At 42.2% G+C, this 22405-nt stretch overlaps 1 protein-coding gene across 1 annotated transcript in view; it reads right to left on the minus strand.

Moving 5' to 3' along the window:
* NELF-B (negative elongation factor B) overlaps positions 1-22405 on the minus strand; it is a 162362-nt gene that overhangs the window by 109040 nt on the left and 30917 nt on the right. The window contains exons 3-5 of the mRNA XM_080270148.1: positions 16627-16725; positions 1534-1722; positions 51-233 (exon numbers count right to left, since the gene is read on the minus strand). Of these exons, the coding sequence (XP_080126274.1) occupies positions 51-233; positions 1534-1722; positions 16627-16725 (471 nt within the window). The remainder of the gene's footprint in view (positions 1-50; positions 234-1533; positions 1723-16626; positions 16726-22405) is intronic.

The raw sequence follows: 22405 nt of genomic DNA on the forward strand, positions 1-22405 counted from the left end.
AAAGACAAAATGACAATGGACAAATACTGCATATTGGATCAGATAAAAACCTTTGGTGATGGGCTGAAGAAAAGATTATTGAGGTTATCAACATTGAAGAGTGTATCTTCTTTGCTGGTGATATAGCCTGTGAGGAGTGGAGAAACTTCATCTCCAAACAATGCCTGAGAATCCTTCCAGATCTGCCGTTTCACCTCTGTGTCACATGCCTCGTACAGCTCACGGTCACGTACCTGTCACAATATTTAGTCATATTATCAACCCCTTCAATGCTCTGACATTTTTTAAAATTACGGTACTGTATTACAGGTCTATGTGATCTGGGTGTGCTGAATATTCCATCTCAAGGTGATTTTATTGATTTAAAAGAGATTTATACGAGTAAAGTAGTTAGATATAGTCTTCATTTATCCCTCTATTAATAAAACATCCTTGCAAAAGCTGAGCTAAGTGTATGGAAGCAGCATGAATTAGATACAACATAAAACGAGACATTACCATACTGACTGAGTTAAATCAGAGGGCAAAGGTCTTGGCAAACACCAAATTTATTATGATCATTTAAAAAACAGCATTAGGTACAGTCAGCCTCCAAGCTGCATTATGGGGCCCATTCAGAAGTGAAACTTTTTTTTTTTTTTTTTTTAAGTATGAGTTTCACAACTGACACCCAGAAAATGGAGGCTTGGCTACACCACACTGAAATACCCACTCACCCATCCATCCATCTACCTATATATCCATCATCCCATCTGGTCATTCACCCATGTATCCACACATCCACTTAATAACCCAGTTTTAGTAACAGCCTTAATCAACCTTCCATTTCCAGTGTCATGTAACCCAGTGAATATGGGTGATGTCATTTTTAGCTTATTCTTACTGCTATGATATGATTTAACTCAAAGAAGGTCTCTTAAACAGAATGAGTCTATTTAGCTTATATCTAACCTGGCTGCTAAACAGGGACGCATTTATGGGGTGACACCAATATAGCGGCGCATCTCTGTTGCCTAGCTATATGAACATCCCTCCACTCCCTTCCTATCCCCTGAAAAGGGGCTAGTAGACTGCCGGAATGGACAAATTCAGCCTGCAGTCCACTGGGTTTATGCTTTAGAATGATGAACCCTGGGTTACACTAATACTACTACTATGAAACCCTACCAATTAAAAAATCTATCCTAAGCTGAAAAAAAAAAAATGAGATGGAAGAAATAAAATTAACAAAATATCCCAAAGCTCAGTTCCACAGGCCTCATCTTATACCATTAAATACATACCTCACACTACAATAATTCTTTCCATTATCAATATTTATGATCTGATAATGTAGTAGGATGTTTTTATGGCTAAATGTACTACCAAAACATACACTAACCTGAACCACAGATGCTTAATGGTCTTCACATTTTTTGAATGTCATCCAACACACTGAAACCTGTTTATTCAATGTCATTTATAATACTGGTTATATTACCATTATACTACAGCATCATATTGGGTATATCATACACTACAGCATCAACTTACCAATATTTTGAGGTACTTGTCTTCCACATGTGACATGTGCTTTAAGATGCACATGACAACTGGCCGAAGAGCTTTAATCTTGATCACAGGAAAGCTTTTGGTGAGAAGTTCTTTCAGCTTGCGATCCCTCTCTCTACCTTCACGCTTCCCCAGCTCGGTAATTTGTGATATTAACTTGTCACGTAGTTCCTGAGACGAATACAGTATACAATAAAATACTGAACAAAACCATATACAGTGTATCAGCTCTCATTATTGGTGCTATTAAAACTACAGCAACTGTTCAACATCATGCAGTACTTTGTGTGTGTGTGTGTGTGTGTGTGTGTGTGTGTGTGTGTGTGTGTGTGTGTCTGTTCAACTCTGGCCATAGGCTTCACAGCCTGCTTCCAGGGTCCAGTTTCCTCCTGCATACCATACACCTCCACATGTCACCACTTCAGCGCTAACACCCACTGTCCATATTCAATACATGCTAGAGCTGTTTCATACAGGACTGGTGTATTGGTATCAATGGGGGTACACCTGCACCCAATGCCTTAATCCCTCCTGGGAAACTTCAACATAGGACAATTAGCAAACAGACTTCAGCAACAAACTACAGGCAGGCTTCGTTATACGAGCATTCGTAATGTGAGAATTTAATGTTACGAGCTTATCTCTTATAGGACATTTTCCGCTATTTGAGTTTTGTGTTACGAGAATCAGTACAGGATGGTAAGTGGAAATTAAAAATGGGCGCTACTAGCTGTCAGGCAGCTGTCACGTGACGTGACGTAGGTGTGCAGAGACAAGTTTGTGAGCCATCCCGGGATCCTCTGTGCCCCTCCATACCCCTCTCTCCCACCCTAATCTCTTTCCTCGTTGTGTTCCCACGCATTTATACTGTACTGTCGCTGTCCCGAGTGTTATAAAGCCTTGTGTCTGTACTGAGTTCATAAAGAAATTATTACATCATGCCTGACAAGTGCCCCAAAGGCTCATCGAGTGCTACAAGTGCTCCCCACATCTCCAATCTTAGAAGATCTTGCCTTCTCGACAAAATAAGAGGAGGAGGAAGCCCAACTTTACTCACCGTTGCACCATCACCGTTGTCTCTCATGCCTGAGAGAGAGAAAATGGGCCAGCCCAGGCAGTGGCGAAGTTATGAGACAGCAGCTGGACCAAATAAGTGTATTGTACAGTACATACTCATACGCTATATTCTCTCCAGTTTTGCTTCCAATGCAGCAGATACTGTGTTCACTGTACAGGCAGGATGTATGCATTTTTTAAATGTTTTTGGGATAACTACCTTTATTCTCATTTACAATGGGTTATACTTGCACTATACAGTATGTGTAATATGGTGGTCCTCAGGAACTGAACCTTATTATTCTCATATGTTATGTACAGAGTATGGAGTAGTTGGTGAGTGGGATGTGGCTGCTGAGATAGATGAGAATGGCAGTGCCTTAGTGGACATTTGTGCTGGGAGGGGGTTGGTGATAGCCAATACCCTCTTCAGGCACAAAATGGCGAGTGATGAGAAGGGTGGATGGTGAACTGAATGAAAGGAAGGCAATGATTGATTATGTATTTGTGGATTATGTGTGTGTGTGTGGATGAAAGGATGCGAAGATGTGCAATAGATGCAAGAGCATATAGAGGTTGGGGGAGTGGACTTAGAATCAAGGTCCAAGTAAAATGGAGAAATAGAAGAAGGGAAGGATGGGAGGAAGGAGTAGATGCAAGGAGAGTGGAATAGTTACAAGATGATGAGAAAAAGGAAGCATATAAGAGAGAAGTGGAGGAACGATTGGGTAAATATTACGAACTGGAGCAGATGGGGGACGTGGAAGATGTGTGCAAGATATTCACAGAAGAAATATGTGCAGCATGTGAGGTGGTGTGTGGGGTGAAGAGTAGATGAATGGGGGTGCAAGGAACACCATGGTGGATTGAAGAGGTGAGACAGGCTGTGGCACAAAAAAAGAAAGCATACAATGAATGGATGAGAAACAGGGGCATGGAAGAAATTAAGAGACAGAAGAGAGAGTTATATGCAGAAAGGTAGGGAGAGGTGAAAAGATTAGTAAGAGAGAGTAAGAAGAGAGTGGATGAGGAATTTGGAAGGAATTTGAGTGTAAAGTGGAGGGAATGAAAGAAAATGTTCTGGAAAGTGGTAATGAGAGTTAGACAGGGTGGCAATGAAGTTAGCAGGGGAATGAAAGATAAAAACGGTAGATTACTAGCAAAGAGAAGGGAGAAAAAGTGAGCAGATGAAGAGAACACTTTAAGGAATTGTTGAACATAGACAATGAAAGTAATGCGAGTATAAGCGGCTGGAGAATGGCTGTGAGAAGGAGGGAGGTGAGAAGACAGGAAGAAATCAGTAGGATGGAAGTTATGGAAGCAATGAAGAAAGTCCAAATGGGAAAGCCCCAGGAACTGATGAAGTGTGTGGTGAAATGCTGAAGCATGGGGTAGAGATAGTAGTAGAATGGATGTGGAAGATGTGCAGATTGGCCTGGGAGGAAGGTAGAGTCCCGCAGGATTGGAAGTCAGGTATGATTATTCCCTTGTACAAAGGGAAAGGGGAAAAATAAGTGTGTGGTAATCATAGGTGCATTTGTCTTCTTAGTGTAATAGGAAAAGTACAGTATATGGCAGGATACTTATGGACAGAGTTAGGGAAATAATGGAGGAGTTAGCTGGAGAAGAACAGGGAAGCTTTAGGAAGGGAAGAGGTTATGTGGATCAGATATTCATTCTTAGATCTTTAGTGGAAAAATTTCTAGAGAAGGGAAAGAAGTTGTATGCGGCCTTCATGGATTTGGAGAAAGCATAAGACAGGGTGGATAGACAAGGATTGTAGAAAGTATTAGGAATATATGGGGTAGATGGGAAGTTGTTCAATGCTATGAAGAATATGTATGAGGGTGCTAAGGCTGCAGTGCATGTGGCTAGTGAACTGAGTTTTTCTATTTGAAGGCTGAGTTGAAACAGGGATGCATCATGTCTCCATGGTTGTTCAATCTGTATATGGATGGAGTTATAAAAGAGATACAAGGTAGGGAAGTGGATGTTGGAGTGGCCCTCATGAGAGAGGGCATTATTTGGAAACTCCCTGTATTGTTGTTTGCAGATGATCCTGTGTTGCGAAATGAAGATGAAGGGGAGCTGCAAGGCCTTTTTTTTTTTTTTTTTTTTTTTTTTTTTTTTAAACGTGAGTAACAAGGAGCCAAAGGCTGGGAGCCTGCAACAATTCCTTCCAGGAAAAAACAAAAACAATACAAAAGTGAACCAAATTCAACATCTGTTCATTACGAGATGCCTGGATACACTGTGTTTGTAAGACTGGAGATCATAGGAAGCAGGAAATACAGACAGAGGGAGACAGTTCCAGAGCTGACCAGCTGCATAAATGAAGGACTAGGAGTAATGGTTAACTCTTGCATTAGAGAGTTGGACAGAAAAGGGATGAGAGTTTGTTGCTAGATGGGTGCTATGCGCCCATCGTAGAGGTGGAGGGATGCAAGCAGACAGTTCAGAGGAGCAGTGACCACGGAAGTAGCGACAAAAGAGAGATAAAGAGGCAACAGTGTGGCGAAAAGACAGAGGTTGAGGGGAGCAAGTAAGAGGAAGAGAGTTAATGAGACGAAAAGCCTTTGACTCTACCCTATTAAGAAGAGCTCAATGTAGGGAGCCTCCCCAAACATGAGAGTTGTACTCTACACACGGGCGAATGAAACCCGTGTATAAAGTCAACAACTGTGCAGGGGTAAAGAAGGTATGGAGTCGGCTTAGGACACCTAATCTCTTGGAAGCTGATTTTACAAGAGACGTAATATGATCTTTCCAATATAAATCCCAAGTGAATGAAACCCCTAGCATGTTCAAGGATGATGCAGGCTTGAGCTGGATATTATTAAACATTAGTGGGTACTCCTGTGGAAGATTTTGTTGGGTTGATAGGTGTGTGAGTTTGGGAGAGTGTGTAAGAAACGGAATCCAAAGGTGAATGCAGGAAAAGTAAAATTATTGTCTTCGAGAGAAGTGAAGTCACTGAATGTAGTGAGGTTGGATGGTGAGGAAATGAAAAATGTGAGTACTGTATGTTTAAGTACTTGGGTAGTGTGATGAGTAAGAATGAAAGTTGGGAGGGTGAAGTGCTTGAAATGGTACAACAAAGAAGGTTGCTGGTTCCTTGAAGGCAGTGACAAGAAACAAGGAAGTGAGCAAGGAAGTGAAAAAATTATTACATGAAAGTATTGTGATACCAACTCAAACGTATGGAAGTGAAGCTTGAACGTTGCTGGAGGGACACAAGGCAAGAGTGAGTGCAGTGGAAATGAGTTATTTGAATGGAGCCTGTGGAGTCACATGGAGAGACAGATTGACAAATGAGGATGTGAAGGAGCGTTATGGTGTGGATGTGATAGGAAGCGTTAGGAGAAATACACTGAGGTGGTTTGGTCATGTGGAGAGGATGGAGAGTGAGAGATTGATGAGGAGAGTGTATGTGAGTGAGGTGGAGGGGGAGAGAGGGAGGGGAAGGCCAAGGATGAGATGGAGGGATGGAGCGGAGTGGTCTATGAGAGAGGGGTGTGTGAAATGGGAGCAGGGCAGTGTAATGGAGGGGAACAGGGTGACATGGGGGGATTTGTTTGTGGACACCCCATATGAGATTAAGGCGTCTGGCAATAGATAGATGGTTATGTATGGTACTTCATTATATGAGTGTTCAGTTTATGAGCAAAGTTAGAGGAACTTAACTGCTCGTATCATCGTGACTGCCCTGTACTTTAAACCAATTCTAACAGTCTTCCTCATCTTTCAGCCTTGTTGATACACATTTTGGGGCGAGCACATGGTCACTCTTGCCTTATTTGTCTCAAGTCAGTGGCCTAGCTCAAACCCCCCATGCTCTTGATGGGGCAACAAAGTTTTTACTGATGACAATGATGGTGTGATAATGATTGGGACTCTCAGAGCTAAAATTACCTCCACCTTTCAACAGTCCTCAACACCTCAATCTGAAAGCTTCCATGACACTTGATACCCAAATACTGAACCAGTACAATACTTTCTCACTTAACGATGTAAATGTATTAAAAAACTACCGTGTTAAGTGAAAATCATGTTAAGTGAGGGTTATGTTCCAGCAAGAGAGATTGTATTGTCAGAAAATGAAAGAATCCTATTCAAGGCTGCAAATAATAAGAACAGATTGTTAATGACAGGTTGTAATATCATTGTACCACAATGCATCCTCGTGTGAGTGGGATCTGAATGTTCTGAATCCATCTCGTCACTGCCAACAGTGGCAAGGTGGGTTCCAGCCCCACTCAGATAAGGGTGCTTAACATTACAAAGTTACTGAAAAATGGATTGTATGTTGTGACTGGGTGTATCAGTATGCACTTAACATTAAAAAGCCATAAGAAAGTTAAGGAAATTGTCATATACACACACAGAGATTTGTGCTGGTATGAGCTGCATCAACCCTGACTTCTGACTGCACACCCTGGCCACATATATCTATCTATCTATTGCCAGACGCCTCAATCCCGTACAGGGTGGCCACAAATAGAAAATAATGGAGTGTTGTGTGAAAAGTCTTCCTATGCTGTTTAACATCTGAGGGTAAAAGCAATGTCAGATGTGGACTTACTCTACTGTTCTTTACATTACATGCACATACATACATACTGTACATATAAATGATGACACGTCTCCTCTTAAGGAATCCCTGCATTATGATACCATTATTTTCTGCTCACTGTAGCTTTTTTCTATTGCTCTAATCTTGGCTTCTTAAAAATTACTTGACCAAATCTTGGTGTGTTATGCATAAAACTGCTCGAGTATTAACCCTTTCTGGCACAGAGATGCCTTCCCAGTGTACATCATATCAATGAAAATTCTATGAGAGACCAAATTTGAGATGAAGTAATTCAAAGCTGATACAGCACTTGAAGCACACAATATACAGTGCTATGACTATACACAAAGGCCAAAACTTCAAAACAAAGTTATGATTATCACACTGCAAGCACTATGTATCTTGTCCTTAAAAAGAAATTAAGATTTGACACTTTAAGTGTCAAAATGTCCAAAGTGATTAATATCTATCTATCTATCTATAGCCCGACGCCCTAATCCCGCAAAGGGTGGCCGCAGACAAAACGCCTCCAAGTCGCTCTGTCACCCACCATTTGACTACCCTCCCCTCAACTCACCCCCCCCTCCCTCATACACCTCTCAACTCCATCCCTCCACCTCATCCTCAGTCTACCTCTCCCTCTCCCTCCCTCCACCTCACCTACATACACCCTCTTAGTCAGTCTTTCATTCTCCATTCTCTTCACATGTCCAAACCACCTCAGTGTATTTCTCCTAATCTTCTCAACCACATCCACATCCACCCCAGAGCGTTCCTTCACTTCTTCATTCGTCAACCTGTCCCTCCACGTCACTCCACATGCTCCTCTCAAGTAACTCATTTCCACTGCTCTCACTCTTGACTTGTTCCCCTCTTGCAAGGTCCACGCCTCGCTTCCATACGTCAGGGTAGGGATCACAATACTATCATGCAGTGACTTCTTAACTTCCATACTCACCTCTCTATTTCTCGTCACTGCTTTTACTGTACCAACAACCTTCCTTCCCTGCTGTACCTTTTCACACACTTCATCCCCCAAAGTTCCATCCTTACTCATCACACTACCCAAGTACTTGAATGCACTCACATTCTCCATATCCTCACCATCCAACCTCACTGCACACTCTGTGACTTCATTCCTCTCAAACACCATAACTTTACTTTTGTTTACATTAACTTTCAGATTCCTCCTCCTACACACTGTCCCAAATTCATTCACCAAACCTTGCAACTCCCATTCATCTTCACTCAACAATACTGTATCATTAGCAAACAGCAACACCGGAAGCTTCCAAATCTCACCCTCATTCATTAGAGCCACCCCCACATCCACTGCCCTACCCTGCACCTCCTTTACGACCCCATCCATGTATATATTAAACAGCCATGGAGACATCACACAACCCTGTTTCAGTCCCACATTGAGATCAAAGAACTCACTCAGCTCACCATCCACTCGCACCGTAGCCCTAGCTCCTTCGCACCGTAGCCCTAGCTCCTTCGTACATACTCTTCACAGCACTCAACAACTTCCCCTCTACTCCATATATTCTTAATACCTTCCACATACCTTGCCTATCTATTCTGTCATAAGCTTTCTCCAAGTCCATGAACGCAGCATACACTTTCCTTCCCTTCTCTAGATACTTCTCCACTAAACATCTTAGAACAAATATCTGATCTACACACCCTTTTCCCTTCCTAAATCCCCCTTGTTCTTCTCCAACTAGCTCCTCTGTCATATGCCTAACCCTATCAATGAGTATTCTACCATATATTTTACAAGTCACACTAAGAAGGCAAATACCCCTATGGTTACCACATACTTCTTTCTCCCCTTTTCCTTTGTATAAAGGAACAATTATACCTGATTTCCAGTCCTCTGGAACCCTTCCCTCTTCCCAAGCCAATCTACACAACTTCCATATCCATTCCACAACAATCTCACCCCCATACCTAAGCATTTCACCACACACTCCATCAATTCCTGGGGCCTTTCCCTACTTAATCTTCTTCATCGCTTCCACTACTTCCGCCCTACTGATCTCTTCCTCCCTCCTCTCATCCCTTCTTCTAGCCATTCCCCAACCACTTATATTCGCACTGCTGTCACTCTCTACATTCAACAAATCCTCAAAGTGCTCCTTCCATCTCCTCAATTTCTCTCTCTTCTCCACCAATAATCTATTATTCCCATTTTTCACTCCCCTACTATTTCCCCTTTCACACTGCCTTACTTTCTTTACCTCCTTCCAAAACAACTTCTTACTCTCCCTCCATTTCACATTCCTCCCAAACTCTTCATCCACTTTCTTCTTATTCTCCTTCACCAGTCTCTTAACCTCCCTTCTCCTGCTCACATATATCTCTCTCTTCTCTCTCTCATCTTCTCCCCTACCTCTACTCGCTAACCATTCACTATATGCCTTCTTCTTTTGTTCCACAGCTCGTTTCACCTCATCATTCCACCATGCTGTCCCTTGCACACCCTTGCATCTCCTCCTCACTCCACAAACCGCCTCACACGCCGCGGCTATCTCTTCCGTGAATATCTTACATACGTCTTCCACCCCTTCCATCTGCTCTAGCTCATACCTTCCCAATCTTTCTTCCACTATGCTCTTATACTCTGTCATTTTCTCACTATCTTGCAATTTCTCCACTCTTCTCACAGGAGCTGCTTCCTCCTGTCTTCCCCTTCATCTCCTCAACCACTTTCTTTGCAGCTCTACCTTGGCCATCACTAAGTGATGGTCCGAGACTCCATTCCCCCACCCTCTCCACACTCTTGCATCCAACACTTGTCTTCTCATTCACTCATCCACACACACGTAGTCTATCATTGCCTTTCATTCAACAAGTTCACCATCCATCCTCCTCATTACTCTCCATGTATACCGGTGGATCATCTTATGACGAAAGTAGGTGTTGGCTATTGCCAACCCCTTACCAGCACAGATGTCCACCAAAGCACTTCCATTCCCATCTACTTCAGCTGGCACATCCCACTGACCAACCACTCCATCCACTAGTACATTCCCAACTTTGCCATTCATGTCTCCAATCAACAGCACTCTCTCGCTCCTCTCAAACTTGTCCATACATGCTTCTACTCTCGCCCAAAACTCATCTTTCACTCTTGCCACTCGATCCTCTGTCGGGGCATACACACATACAATCGCCCACGCTTGTATACCTACTTTCATCCTCACCCATACAATCCTTGCACCCACTGTTCCATGCTCTCTTATATTCTCCTTCCAATTCTTGTTTATCATCAGACATACTCCCTCTCTTGCTCTCTCATTCTCACTGACTCCCGCACATATACCTAAACCATATTCCCATTCTCTCACCCTTTCACCTTCCCATTTAGTTTCAGTCAATCCACATATATCCACTTTTTCATCCTCAAGCACCTGAACAATCTCTCTCTCTTTCACTTCATCATTCACTCCTCTCACATTCCACGTTCCCACCCTAAGAATGTCCTTTGTCCGTTCCTTGGTCGTCAACGTATGGTCCGTCCGGGTCCGAGGTGCTTTATTCGCTTTTTTAGTTAATTCTTTTTACGGGGTGGGGCACTAACCCACCACCAACCCTTTTAGTCACCTCGTATGACAAGCAGGGATACTGGGGGAGTATTCTTGAAGCCCCCCTACCCCCAGGGTGTGATTTTGGGATAGGGGCAAGCATTTTTGGATAATTCAACACAGGGTTCACCCCAGTTAATCCAAGTTATAGAGGGTTTACTGTATTTATATTTTAGTTTATATTAATATAGTTATAATTAATATAAGCTAAAATATAAATACAGTAAACCCTCTATAACTTGGATAAACTGGGGGGAACCCTGTGTTGAATTATCCAAAAATATTTGCCCCTATCCCAAAATCACACCCACGCTTGCTAAAACATGGCTTTTTCACAAAAACATTGAAGAGTACAGTATATTATTACTTTATACTCAAAGAATGCACAATACAATAAATAAAATACTGTCAAACCTTAATAATGAAGTCTTGCAACACAGTGGTAGAGTACAGTACACTTTACCGTACCGAAGGTACTGTACAGTTCTTAAAAATTACAATTATTACTACACTTACTACAAAAACTGTTCATGTCCACTTATCACTGGAACCAGTTTCGGACTTGTCTCGCTTAATTCGAATATCTAACAAAATTAAAATGATTTGTCTGGTGGTCAGGATGGATGGTGAACTTGTTGAACGAAAGGCAATGATAGACTATGTGTGTGTGGATGAGTGAATGAGAAGACAAGTGTTGGATGCAAGAGTGTGGAGAGGGTGGGGGAATGGAGTCTCGGACCATCACTTAGTGATGACCAAGGTGAAGCTGCAAAGAAAATGGTTGAGGAGATGAAGGGGAAGACAGGAGGAAACAGCTCCTATGAGAAGAGTGGAGAATTTGCAAGATAGTGAGAAAATGGCAGACTATAAGAGCATAGTGGAAGAAAGATTGGGAAGGTATGAGCTAGAGCAGATGGAAGGGGTGGAAGAAATATGTAAGATATTTACGGAAGAGATAGGCGCAGCGTGTGAGGTGGTTTATGGAGTGAGGAGGAGATGCAAGGGTGTGCAAGGGGCAGCATGGTGGAATGATGAGGTGAAACGAGCTGTGGAACAAAAGAAGAAGGCATATAGTAAATGGTTAGCGAGTAGAGGTAGGGGAGAAGATGAGAGAGAGAAGAGAGAGGTATATGTGAGTAGGAGAAGGGAGGTGAAGAGACTGATGAAGAAGATTAAGAGGAAAGTGGATGAAGAGTTTGGGAGGAATCTGAGTGTGAAATGGAGGGAGAGTAAGAAGTTGTTTTGGAAGGAGGTAAAGAAAGTAAGGCAGTGTGAATGAGGAAATAGTAGAGGAGTGAAAAAAGGGAATAGTAGATTGTTGGTGGAGAAGAGAGAGAAATTGAGGAGATGGAAGGAGCACTTTGAGGATTTGTTGAATGTAGAAAGCGACAGCAGTGCGAGTATAAGTGGTTGGGGAATGGCTGGGAGAAGGAGAGATGAGAGGAGGGAGGAAGAGATCAGTAGGACGGAAGTAGTGGAAGCAATGAAGAAGATCAAGATGGGAAAGGCCCCAGGAATTGATGGAGTGTGTGGTGAAATGCTGAGGTATGGGGGTGAGATTGTTGTGGAATGGATATGGAAGTTGTGTAGACTGGCTTGGGAAGAGGGAAGGGTTCCAGAGGACTGGAAATCAGGTATAATTGTTCCTTTATACGGAAAAGGGGAGAGAGAAGTATGTGGTAACCATAAGGGTATTTGCCTTCTTAGTGTGACTGGAAAAATATATGGTAGAATAATAATTGATAGGGTTAGGCATATGACAGAGGAGCTAGTTGGAGAAGAACAAGGGCAATTTAGGAAGGGAAAAGGGTGTGTAGATCAGATATTTGTTCGAAGATGTTTAGTGGAGAAGTATCTAGAGAAGGGAAAGAAAGTGTATGCTGTCTTCATGGACTTGGAGAAAGCCTATGACAGAATAGATAGGCAAGGTATGTGGAAGGTATTGAGAATATATGGAGTAGAGGGGAAATTGCTGAATGCTGTGAAGAGTATGTACGAAGGAGCTAGGGCTACGGTGTGAGTGGATGGTGAGCCGAGTGAATTTTTTTATCTCAATGTGGGACTGAAACAGGGTTGTGTGATGTCTCCATGGCTGTTTAATATATACATGGATGGGGTTGTAAAGGAGGTGCAGGGTAGGGCAGTGGATGTGGGGGTGGCTCTATTGAATGAGGGTGAGATTTGGAAGACTCCGGTGTTGCTGATTGCTGATGATACAGTATTGTTGAGTGAAGATGAATGGGAGTTGCAAGGTTTGGTGAATGAAATTGGGACAGTGTGTAGGAGGAAGAAGCTGAAAGTTAATGTAAACAAAAGTAAAGTTATGGTGTTTGAGAGGAATGAAGTTACAGAATGTAGAGTGAGGTTGGATTGTGAGGATATGGAGAGTGTGAGTGCATTCAAGTTCTTGGGTAGTGTGATGAGTAAGGATGGAACTTTGGGGGATGAAGTGCGTGAAAGGGTACAGCAGGGAAGGAAGGTTGTTGGTTCACTGAAAGCAGTGATGAGAAATAGAGAGGTGAGTATGGATGTTAAGAAGTCACTGCATGACAGTGTTGTGATCCCTACCCTGACGTATGGAAGCGAGGTATGAATCCTGCAAGAGTGGAAAAAGTCAAGAGTGAGAGCAGTGGAAATGAGTTACTTGAGAGGAGCGTGTGGAGTGACATGGAGGGACAGGTTGACGAATGAAGAAGTGAAGGAACATTGTGGGGTGGATGTGGATATGGTTGAGAAGATTAGGAGAAATACACTGAGGTGGTTTGGACATGTGGAGAGAATGGAGAATGAAAGACTGACTAAGAGGGTGTATGTAGGTGAGGTGGAGGGAGGGAGAGGGAGGGGCAGACCGAGGATGAGGTGGAGGGATGGAGTTGAGAGGTATATGAGGGAGGGGGGGGTGAGTTGGGGGGAGGGTAGTCAAATGGTGGGTGACAGAGCGACTTGGAGGCGTTTTGTTTGCGGCCACCCTTTGCGGGATTAGGGCATCGGGCTATAGATTGATAGATAGATGGTCAGAAACGATACGAATTAACTGATTTCCTAATTATTCGGGTTCGAATTAGAGAAGGTTCACTGTACAATAAAACCTTGATATAACGGATTTCAATAAACCGGAATTCGCTTTTATCAGAATTGAGGAGCTACCAGACTATATTCTTATACCGTATACAGTAATCCCTATACTATCCGGATGCCCACTTTCCGGACATACCACTTACCGGACATTGTGGACCTGGACCTTCAGAGTCCAAAAATGGCCAAAAAAAAAAGAAAAGAAAAGAAAAAAAAAAAAAAAAAAATTCCCCTCCTGTAATTTGAAATTGCCACACGGCGCTGAGCAGCTGTTTACATCATGGCCCCTTTATCCCTTCCTTCCTCCCCCCTTCCCCCCTCCCCTGTCAGGGTTGCCATTTGGTATTTTTCATTACCAAACGTGGGCCAATTTGGTAATGAAATATTCGTTTGGTAATGAATCAGAATAATTCATTACAAAATGGATTTTTCACATGTATGAAGATACACAGGATGGAGATGGTGGACTGTCTGCTCTCTCTGATTAATCTGCTTGCCTACATAGTGTGAAAACAATCCACATGTTGTTAATTATAAGGAGAGTGATTACATGTATTTCTACTTGTATATATCATTAGTGAAGAACAAATGCTAGCTTTACGAATTTGGTAATGAAAAGTTAAATTTGGTAATGAAAATTGAGGAGTTTGATAATGTGGTTGTTGCGATCTGGCAACTCTGTTTCCCCGTCACCAACATTCAAAAGTTACTGTACTGCTTAACTTCGATCGCGAGTGGATGCCAATCAGTATGGATGCCACATGTGCTCGTTTTTTTTTTGTGAATAAACAGTGAATAAACTGCAATACCTCGCCAGTAGACCAAACAGGAATTTACAGTGTTGTGCAGTGTTAAGAAATTAGAATTTAGAGTGCAAAGGCTTAACTGTGGAGTGCAAACTGGCGGCTGAACTGGCGGTTGAAACTGGTGTGGTGCAATTAACAATGTGCAGTGTTAAACAATTATAACTCACAGTGCAAAGATTTACTGCAAATGCAGCACAACACTGGATTACTGTACATGGTTCAAGAGCATTTTCACCACTGCCAAGCCTTAAGAAGACGGCCACAGACGTGCTGTAAGTATCCTGGCTGAGGTACAGTCACTTCTAATTCCTCATTCTTTGGTTCCTTTTCATTTATTTCATGCTTTATGTCCATTACTGGTGTGAATAGGGTCTTAAATAGGTTTAAATAGGTGCTATGCATGTCCTGTAGGGAGTTATTTAGGTGGCTTTCAAAGTTAGGCTGGGTTAGGGACCTTCAGTACCAGTCCAGCAGGCAGGTGCCCACTTTCCGAACAGGACCACTTTCCGGACATGCCTTTGGCCCTATTACATTGGATAGTGGAGGGATTACTGTATTTGATAAAGTCTGATAAAGCCAGAAGCAGTCTGGACTGTCTGACCACTTCATCTATGTTCACTGCAATAGGGCAAATAAAAGACATGTTGTCAGTGTACAGTACAATATTATGATATATTTTATACCATCTGATTATGATAGTTAATGTATAGTACACTACAGTACTGTAATGGTAACGAAAACAGTTTAAAAACCATTCGTGCAACTTGAACTAATGTCTGATATACTGGAAAAAGTCTGGGATAGCAGGGGGAAGTTAGGATGTCGTTTTAATCGGAATTTCACTTTTTTCAGAATGGCTTGGGCTCCAATTAGTCTGTTATAGTAGGGTTTTACTGTGTCAGAGTTTTATTAAAGCCTTACCAGGCCCTTTGTCCCCACAATGAATAATGATATTCCACTGATTTTTTACTGCCACACCACAGACATCACCTCCCAACTATGAGGTCTGTTCAGGAAGTGTCCCACCTTAGGCTCTAAAAAAATAAATAGCTAACCTGTTGAGATAGGACACTACTCTTATTCACAGGAGGCCCCTTCTGACTTTACACACATAGCCCAGTGTTCTTCCGACCGCCTGAAACATGTCTCAAAGATTGATTTTCGTATCTCTTGCAGGTGCTTCATCACATTTGGTATGATCTCTTCTCTTGCCACAAATCGGGAACCCTTCAGCAGAGTTTTCAGCTAGCGAATAACCAGAAGTCACAAGGAGCCATGTCTGGAGAGTTGGGAGTCTGTGGGATGTTGTGCTTGGCCAAAAATTCCTGACTCAGCTGAAAAGAATGAGCAGCGGTGTTGTCTGCTTTTCGAAGGTCTGGCCTCTTCTGCCAAACTGTCACAAAATTGACGAATAACATTGAGGTATTAAACTTTGTTGACAGTCTGACTTTCTGGTGCATATTCATGATGCACAACACTACAGTAGTCGAAAAAAATTGTCAACATGCAAGTGCATTTCACCATTCTGCAGACCTGTCATGCTTTTTTTGGCTGAGGCAACCCCACATGCTTCCACTGGGACGGCTGTGCTTTGGTTTGTGGGTTGTACCAAGACACCTAAGTCTCATCTCCTGGGATAACAGGCTTTAGAAAGTCTGGATGGCAATTTGCACACTCTAACATGTCTTGAGTAATATTCATCCATGAGACGAGATTACGATGAATGCGACAAAGCACCTGCCTGAAATGCCGAAAACCGTCTTTGAAAAATGTTTCAGGCAGTGGCAAGAATGCTGGACTACATATGTCAAGTCAGACAGAGCCTACTCTGAGGGGAATTAGTGTCCTAGCTCAACAGGTTAGTTATTTATTCTTTTAGAGCCTAAGGTTGGATACTTTCTCAACAGACCTCGTATGGCCTGTTACGGTATTCACACATACTGGACAATGAAGTGATGCTACATGCTCTTACCTCCATGATTGAGTTGTGGAAATCTAATCGTTTGACCCCATGGAGGTCCAGAAGGTGCAGCATTGGTCGTAGCGATGGCAGCAGGATCCCATTCTCCACCTACAACATAACAGCATGGCTCGTTATCCCATTGGCTTAGGAGGGTTTGTAGCATCTCTTCCTTAACAAATTATTTTGCATGTTAGCTATTCACAGTCTCTCATTTGTAATATATGCCCCACAGATACCAAAATATTGTAAAATTAATATAACAGTGTACAGTAACATGCCACATTTGGAAAAAAATGATAAAGAGGTGCTACTAAGCCTAAAAAAATTAGTACAGTACAGTATAACCAGGTTATTTTCACATGAGGGAACTAGGCCATTCCTACAGCTTGAATACTAAATTGTAGGTTTACATGAAATTCAATGAACCATAGTTATGGTGTAGGAATGATTCCCCTTGTTCACAAGTCAAATCAATTCTCCAGTCTGACTACACCTAGCTAGCAATTGAGCTGAAAGAGGTTATGGATCTTTGTCAGGTGAAAAGAAACCAACCACAGAAAATAATCCTGTTTCACATCACCATCATACATTTCACTTGACCCCTTCAGTATCATGACATACTTTTAATTTCACATCAATAAAACATTTTTTCTTTTCAATTTAGCAAAGTTTTTTTGAACTAGAGGACTCTGATATAGCATTCATTAAGCCATTCTACAAGACAGGTCTCTCTTATGTTTAATAAAATCATCTTGATAGAGTCTGTCTATCTATATACCTATAACCAGACACCATAATCCCATAAGGGGTGGCTGTTTGTCTCTGAGTTAGTTGTTTTACAGGGAAGGGCACTAATCCTCCCCCAACCCACCTGTTGACAGGCAGGGAACATGTAAGGGTTGGTTATATGGTTACAACCCAGCACTGTAAATGGTTTGGAGAGACTTCTTAAGTTATTCTACAACTCTAATTTATGTAAAATTATCTGGTATTAATAACATAAGTAAAACTGAAGTGCTTCACTGAAGTGAAAAGGCTAAAGTCTAGGATGTGTGCAAGCATAATGGTATTCCACCCATCTGGATTTGGTGATCTTTTTTTGTTTATTTTTGTTACTTCCAAATCATTTTACTCACCCTGGGAAAGGGATTAACAATGGCCATATCTAACTCTGGTAAAAGTTTACCACACAGACGCGGCTATTGCAACCGTCTACTTACAATGTCACAATCTTTAGGAAGGTATTTTTGCTACAGTATGCAACACAGATAGGTATCTGGTTATTTTAGACTACAAAAAGTGTTGCAGAAAATTAAATATAGGGGTAATTATGGAAGCCACCAGTTCACTCGTGGCAGCCTGCTTACCAACTGGACAGGTTGATTGCCAATGATCTCACCAACGGGCTGCATCAGTGCATCAAACATTTAGATCTCAATGAAACCTAATGATCCTGCCTAACCTAACCTAGTTTAACCTAAGTGGGGGGCTTTGTCCCCCAGACCCCCTGATTTTAACCACTGAGAATAGCCAGTCAACCTAACCTAGAGGGCCCCAAATACCTATCAGGCCAAATCCAAGTCAGAGTCCTAATTTACTAAACCCAATCTAATCTATCCTAACCTAACCAAAACTATCATAACTTAATCACCTGAAATAATCCACACCAAACATCGGTAAAGAATCTGAAATAATACCAAATGTATGAAGTGCATTTGAGGAGTTTGGCAGCAGATTTTCCTCTTGTTGGTAACTTCGCCGGGGTGATGGTATGTGTGGTATAAACAGGTATTTATGTATTTCACAGGTTAAAAATAAAATATGTCCTGTATCTATAGTAATCAATGAAGCATTACAGGTAACCTGTGAAAGACCAATTTCAGTAAGAAATATGGTAAAGCCGTGCCCACATGGCAATGTGTTAATCCAACTCCTCCGGCTTGAAAAGTCTCCCCTATGTTGAATGTGAGCATCTGAAACCAGTAAGAATAAAATACGGTGTGACTGGAAAAATATATGGTAGAATACTCACTAATAGGGTTAGGTATATAACGGAGGAGCTAGTTGGAGAAGAACAAGGGCAATTTAGGAAGGGAGGAGGGTGCGTAGATCGGACATTTGTTCTAAGATGTTTAGTGGAGAAGTATCTAGGGAAGGGAAAGAAAGTGTATGCTGCCTTCATGGACTTGGAGAAGGCTTATGACAGAACAGATAGGCAAGGTATGTGGAAGGTATTAAGAATATATGGAGAGGAGGGGAAATTGTCGAGTGCTGTGAAGAGTATGTACGAAGGAGCTAGGGCTACTGTGCGAGTGGATGGCAAACTGAGTGAGTTCTTTGATCTCAATGTAGGACTGAAACAGGGCTGTGTGATGTCTCCATGGCTGTTTAATATATACATGGATGGGGTTGTAAAGGAGGTGCAGGGTAGGGCAGTGGATGTGGGGGTGGCTCCAATGAATGAGAGTGAGATGTGGAAGATTCCGGTGTTGCTGTCTGCTGATGATACAGTATTGTTGAGTGAAGATGAATGGGAGTTGCAAGGTTTGGTGAATGAATTTGGGACAGTGTGTAGGAAGAGAAAACTGAAAGTTAATGTAAATAAGAGTAAAGTTATGGTGTTTGTGAGGAATGAAGTCACAGAATGCACGGTGAGGTTGGATGGTGAGGATATGGAGAATGTGAGTGCATTCAAGTACTTGGGTAGTGCGATGAGTAAGGATGGAAATTTTGAGGATGAAGTGCTTGAAAGGGTACAGCAGGGAAGGAAAGTTGTTGGTTCACTGAAAGCAGTGATGAAAAATAGGGAGGTGAGTATGGAAGTTAAGAAGTCACTGCATGACAGTATTGTGATCCCTACCCTGACGTATGGAAGCGAGGCATGGGACTTGCTAGAGGGGAACAAGTCAAGAGTGAGAGCTGTGGAAATGAGCTACTTGAGAGGAGCATGTGGAGTGACATGGAGGGAAAGGTTGACGAATGAAGAAATGAAGGAACATTGTGGGGTGGATGTGGATGTAGTTGAGAAGATTAGGAGAAATACACTCAGGCAGTTTGGATATGTGGAGAGAATGGAGAATGAAAGACTGACTACGAGGGTGTATGTAGGTGAGGTGGAGGGAGGGAGAGGGAGGGGAAGACCGAGGATGAGGTGGAGGGATGGAGTTGAGAGGCATATGAGGGAGGGGGAAGTGAGTTGGGGGGAGAGTAGGCAAATGGTGGGTGAAAGCAACTTGGAGGCATTTTGTCTACGGTCACCCTTTGCGGGATTAGGGCATCATGCTATAGATAGATAGACAGACAAAGTATATTAAACCAACAGATTGAGGTTAAGTGATATAACTTTACATGAGACATCCTTCTGGCACATGACTGAGGAGTATCTCTCTCTCTCTCTCTCTCTCTCTCCCACATACACACACACACACACACACACAGGTCGTTGACAGAGATGGAGCTCTTCATGGATCGTGGGAAAATAATCGCTGAATTAGCGACGAAAAGAAGACCAGCCTACTGTATTTGTGATTATGTTAATGAGTGAGTGAGTGGTGGTTCCGTCAGACAATAGTTAAAAAATCGTGGTTTTGGTTATAAAAACAACAAGATATAGTGAAAACAGAAAGTCTCCATATGGCTGATTCATGGCGGAAAGGGACGATGCAATGTTTACAAGTGGCGAGAGAGAGTTCGAGGGTTTCTCTAAAGAGGATGTGGGAAATGGAAGTACTGTATTAAGTTGAACCAAACAAGAATAGCAGGTGTAGAGAAAACAGCAGAGGGGAATGTCCAGGAGATGAAAAAGGTATGGGCAGTAATTAAAGAGTTACAGGAACGGACCACAGAGCAGGAAAACGAGATCAAAAGTCTGTGAAATAAACTGGAAAAAATTTGTACACGTAATGATGAACAAGAAAGAGAAGTTACTGAATTAAATGTGAGCATTGAATCTGCCTCAAGTGAGGTAAAACAGCTTAAGAGGGAGAATAAGAGGTTGGAAGAAGAAAGAGACAGGATGAAAAGCAAACTAGATGAGTATGAATCCAAATCATGAATACAGGATGAACACATTAAAGAAATCAAGGAGCAACATAAGGGGTGGAAGAAAATTCAGGAAGATGGAAATGTAAATTTGAAGGAGATTATAGAACAACAAGCATGGAAAAGGTGGAGACAGAAGTGGTTAGGGTGCTGAGAAGTAGAGAATCTTTAGTTAGGGATGTAGCAGATAAGAAAAAATGTGTAATAATTTCAGGAGTTAAAGAAAAAGTATGACAATATGATCAGAAAGAGAAAGAGAAGAACTGAGTAAAGTTAAAGAAATAATATCAGTAGTCATGGAGGAAAACAACAAAGCTCAAGAAGAGATTGAAGAGGCATTTAGGTTAGGAAAGTATGAGGAAGGAAGGGCAAGGCCACTGAAGGTAAAGTTTAGGTCTCAGGCTATAGTAAACAAAATTATCAGTAAAACATGGAAATTATCAGAGAAGGAAGAGTTAAAAAATGTTTGGATAAGGAGAGATACCAGTGGGGAAAAAAGAGCTAATATAAAGGAGTTAGTAAAGGAAGCAAAGGTAAAAAATGACCAGAGAACAGAGGAAGAGAAGACAGTGTTTTATTGGAGAGTCATGGATCAGAAATTATGGAGGTGGTACTGGCAGAGAGAAGGAGAAAAGAGGGTATAAAAAACATCAAAAATAATTGGAAGGTGGCATATACTAATGCTGAAGGTTTAATATCGGCAAGGCTAGAAATCAACAATTTTTTGAGGGAACATGAACCTGATGTTATGTGCTTTGTAGAGACCAAATTAAGAGAAGATATTGATCTTCATATGGGAGATGGTAAATACAAACTATGGAGAAGAGACAGAAAAGAAAAAACAGGAGGAGAAGTGATGATAGCAGTGAAGAACAACATAAATGTAGATACCATGGAAATGGGAGAAGGCAGGGTCGAAGTGATAAATATGAAATTAGAAACTGGGTAGTGTGATGAGTAAGGATGGAACTTTGGGGGATGAAGTGCGTGAAAGGGTACAGCAGGGAAGGAAGGTTGTTGGTACACTGAAAGCAGTGATGAGAAACAGGGAGGTGAGTATGGAAGTTAAGAAGTCACTGCATGATAGTATTGTGATCCCTACCCTGACGTATGGAAGCGAGGCATGGACCTTGCAAGAGGGGAACAAGTCAAGAGTGAGAGCAGTGGAAATGAGTTACTTGAGAGGAGCATGTTGAGTGACATGGAGGGACAGGTTGACGAATGAAGAAGTGAAGGAACGCTGTGGGGTGGATGTGGATGTGGTTCAGAAGATTAGGAGAAATACACTGAGGTGGTTTGGACATGTGAAGAGAATGGAGAATGAAAGACTGACTAAGAGGGTGTATGTAGGTGAGGTGGAGGGAGGGAGAGGGAGAGGTAGACCGAGGATGAGGTGGAGGGATGGAGTTGAGAGGTATATGAGGGAGGGGGGGGTGCGTTGGGGGGAGGGTAGTCAAATGGTGGGTGACAGAGTGACTTGGAGGCGTTTTGTCTGCGGCCACCCTTTGCGGGATTAGGGCGTCAGGCTATAGATAGATAGATAGATAGAAACTGGAGAGAATGGCAATAGAGATATGGCAGTAGTTTATGCTCCCCCTAAGACAAGAGCATGGAGTGATGATGAATACCAGAAAATGATGTCAGACATGGCTAGTTATTTACAGAAAATGATTGAGAAAAGCAACAACATAATTTTAATGGGTGACTTCAATTGTAACGAGGTGAACTGAGAGGAATGGGACTCAGG

The sequence above is a fragment of the Coenobita brevimanus genome, chromosome 39, assembly GCF_032717465.1.
Source record: "Coenobita brevimanus isolate Jiangsu-jjx chromosome 39, ASM3271746v2, whole genome shotgun sequence".
Taxonomy (NCBI): Eukaryota; Metazoa; Arthropoda; class Malacostraca; order Decapoda; family Coenobitidae; genus Coenobita; species Coenobita brevimanus.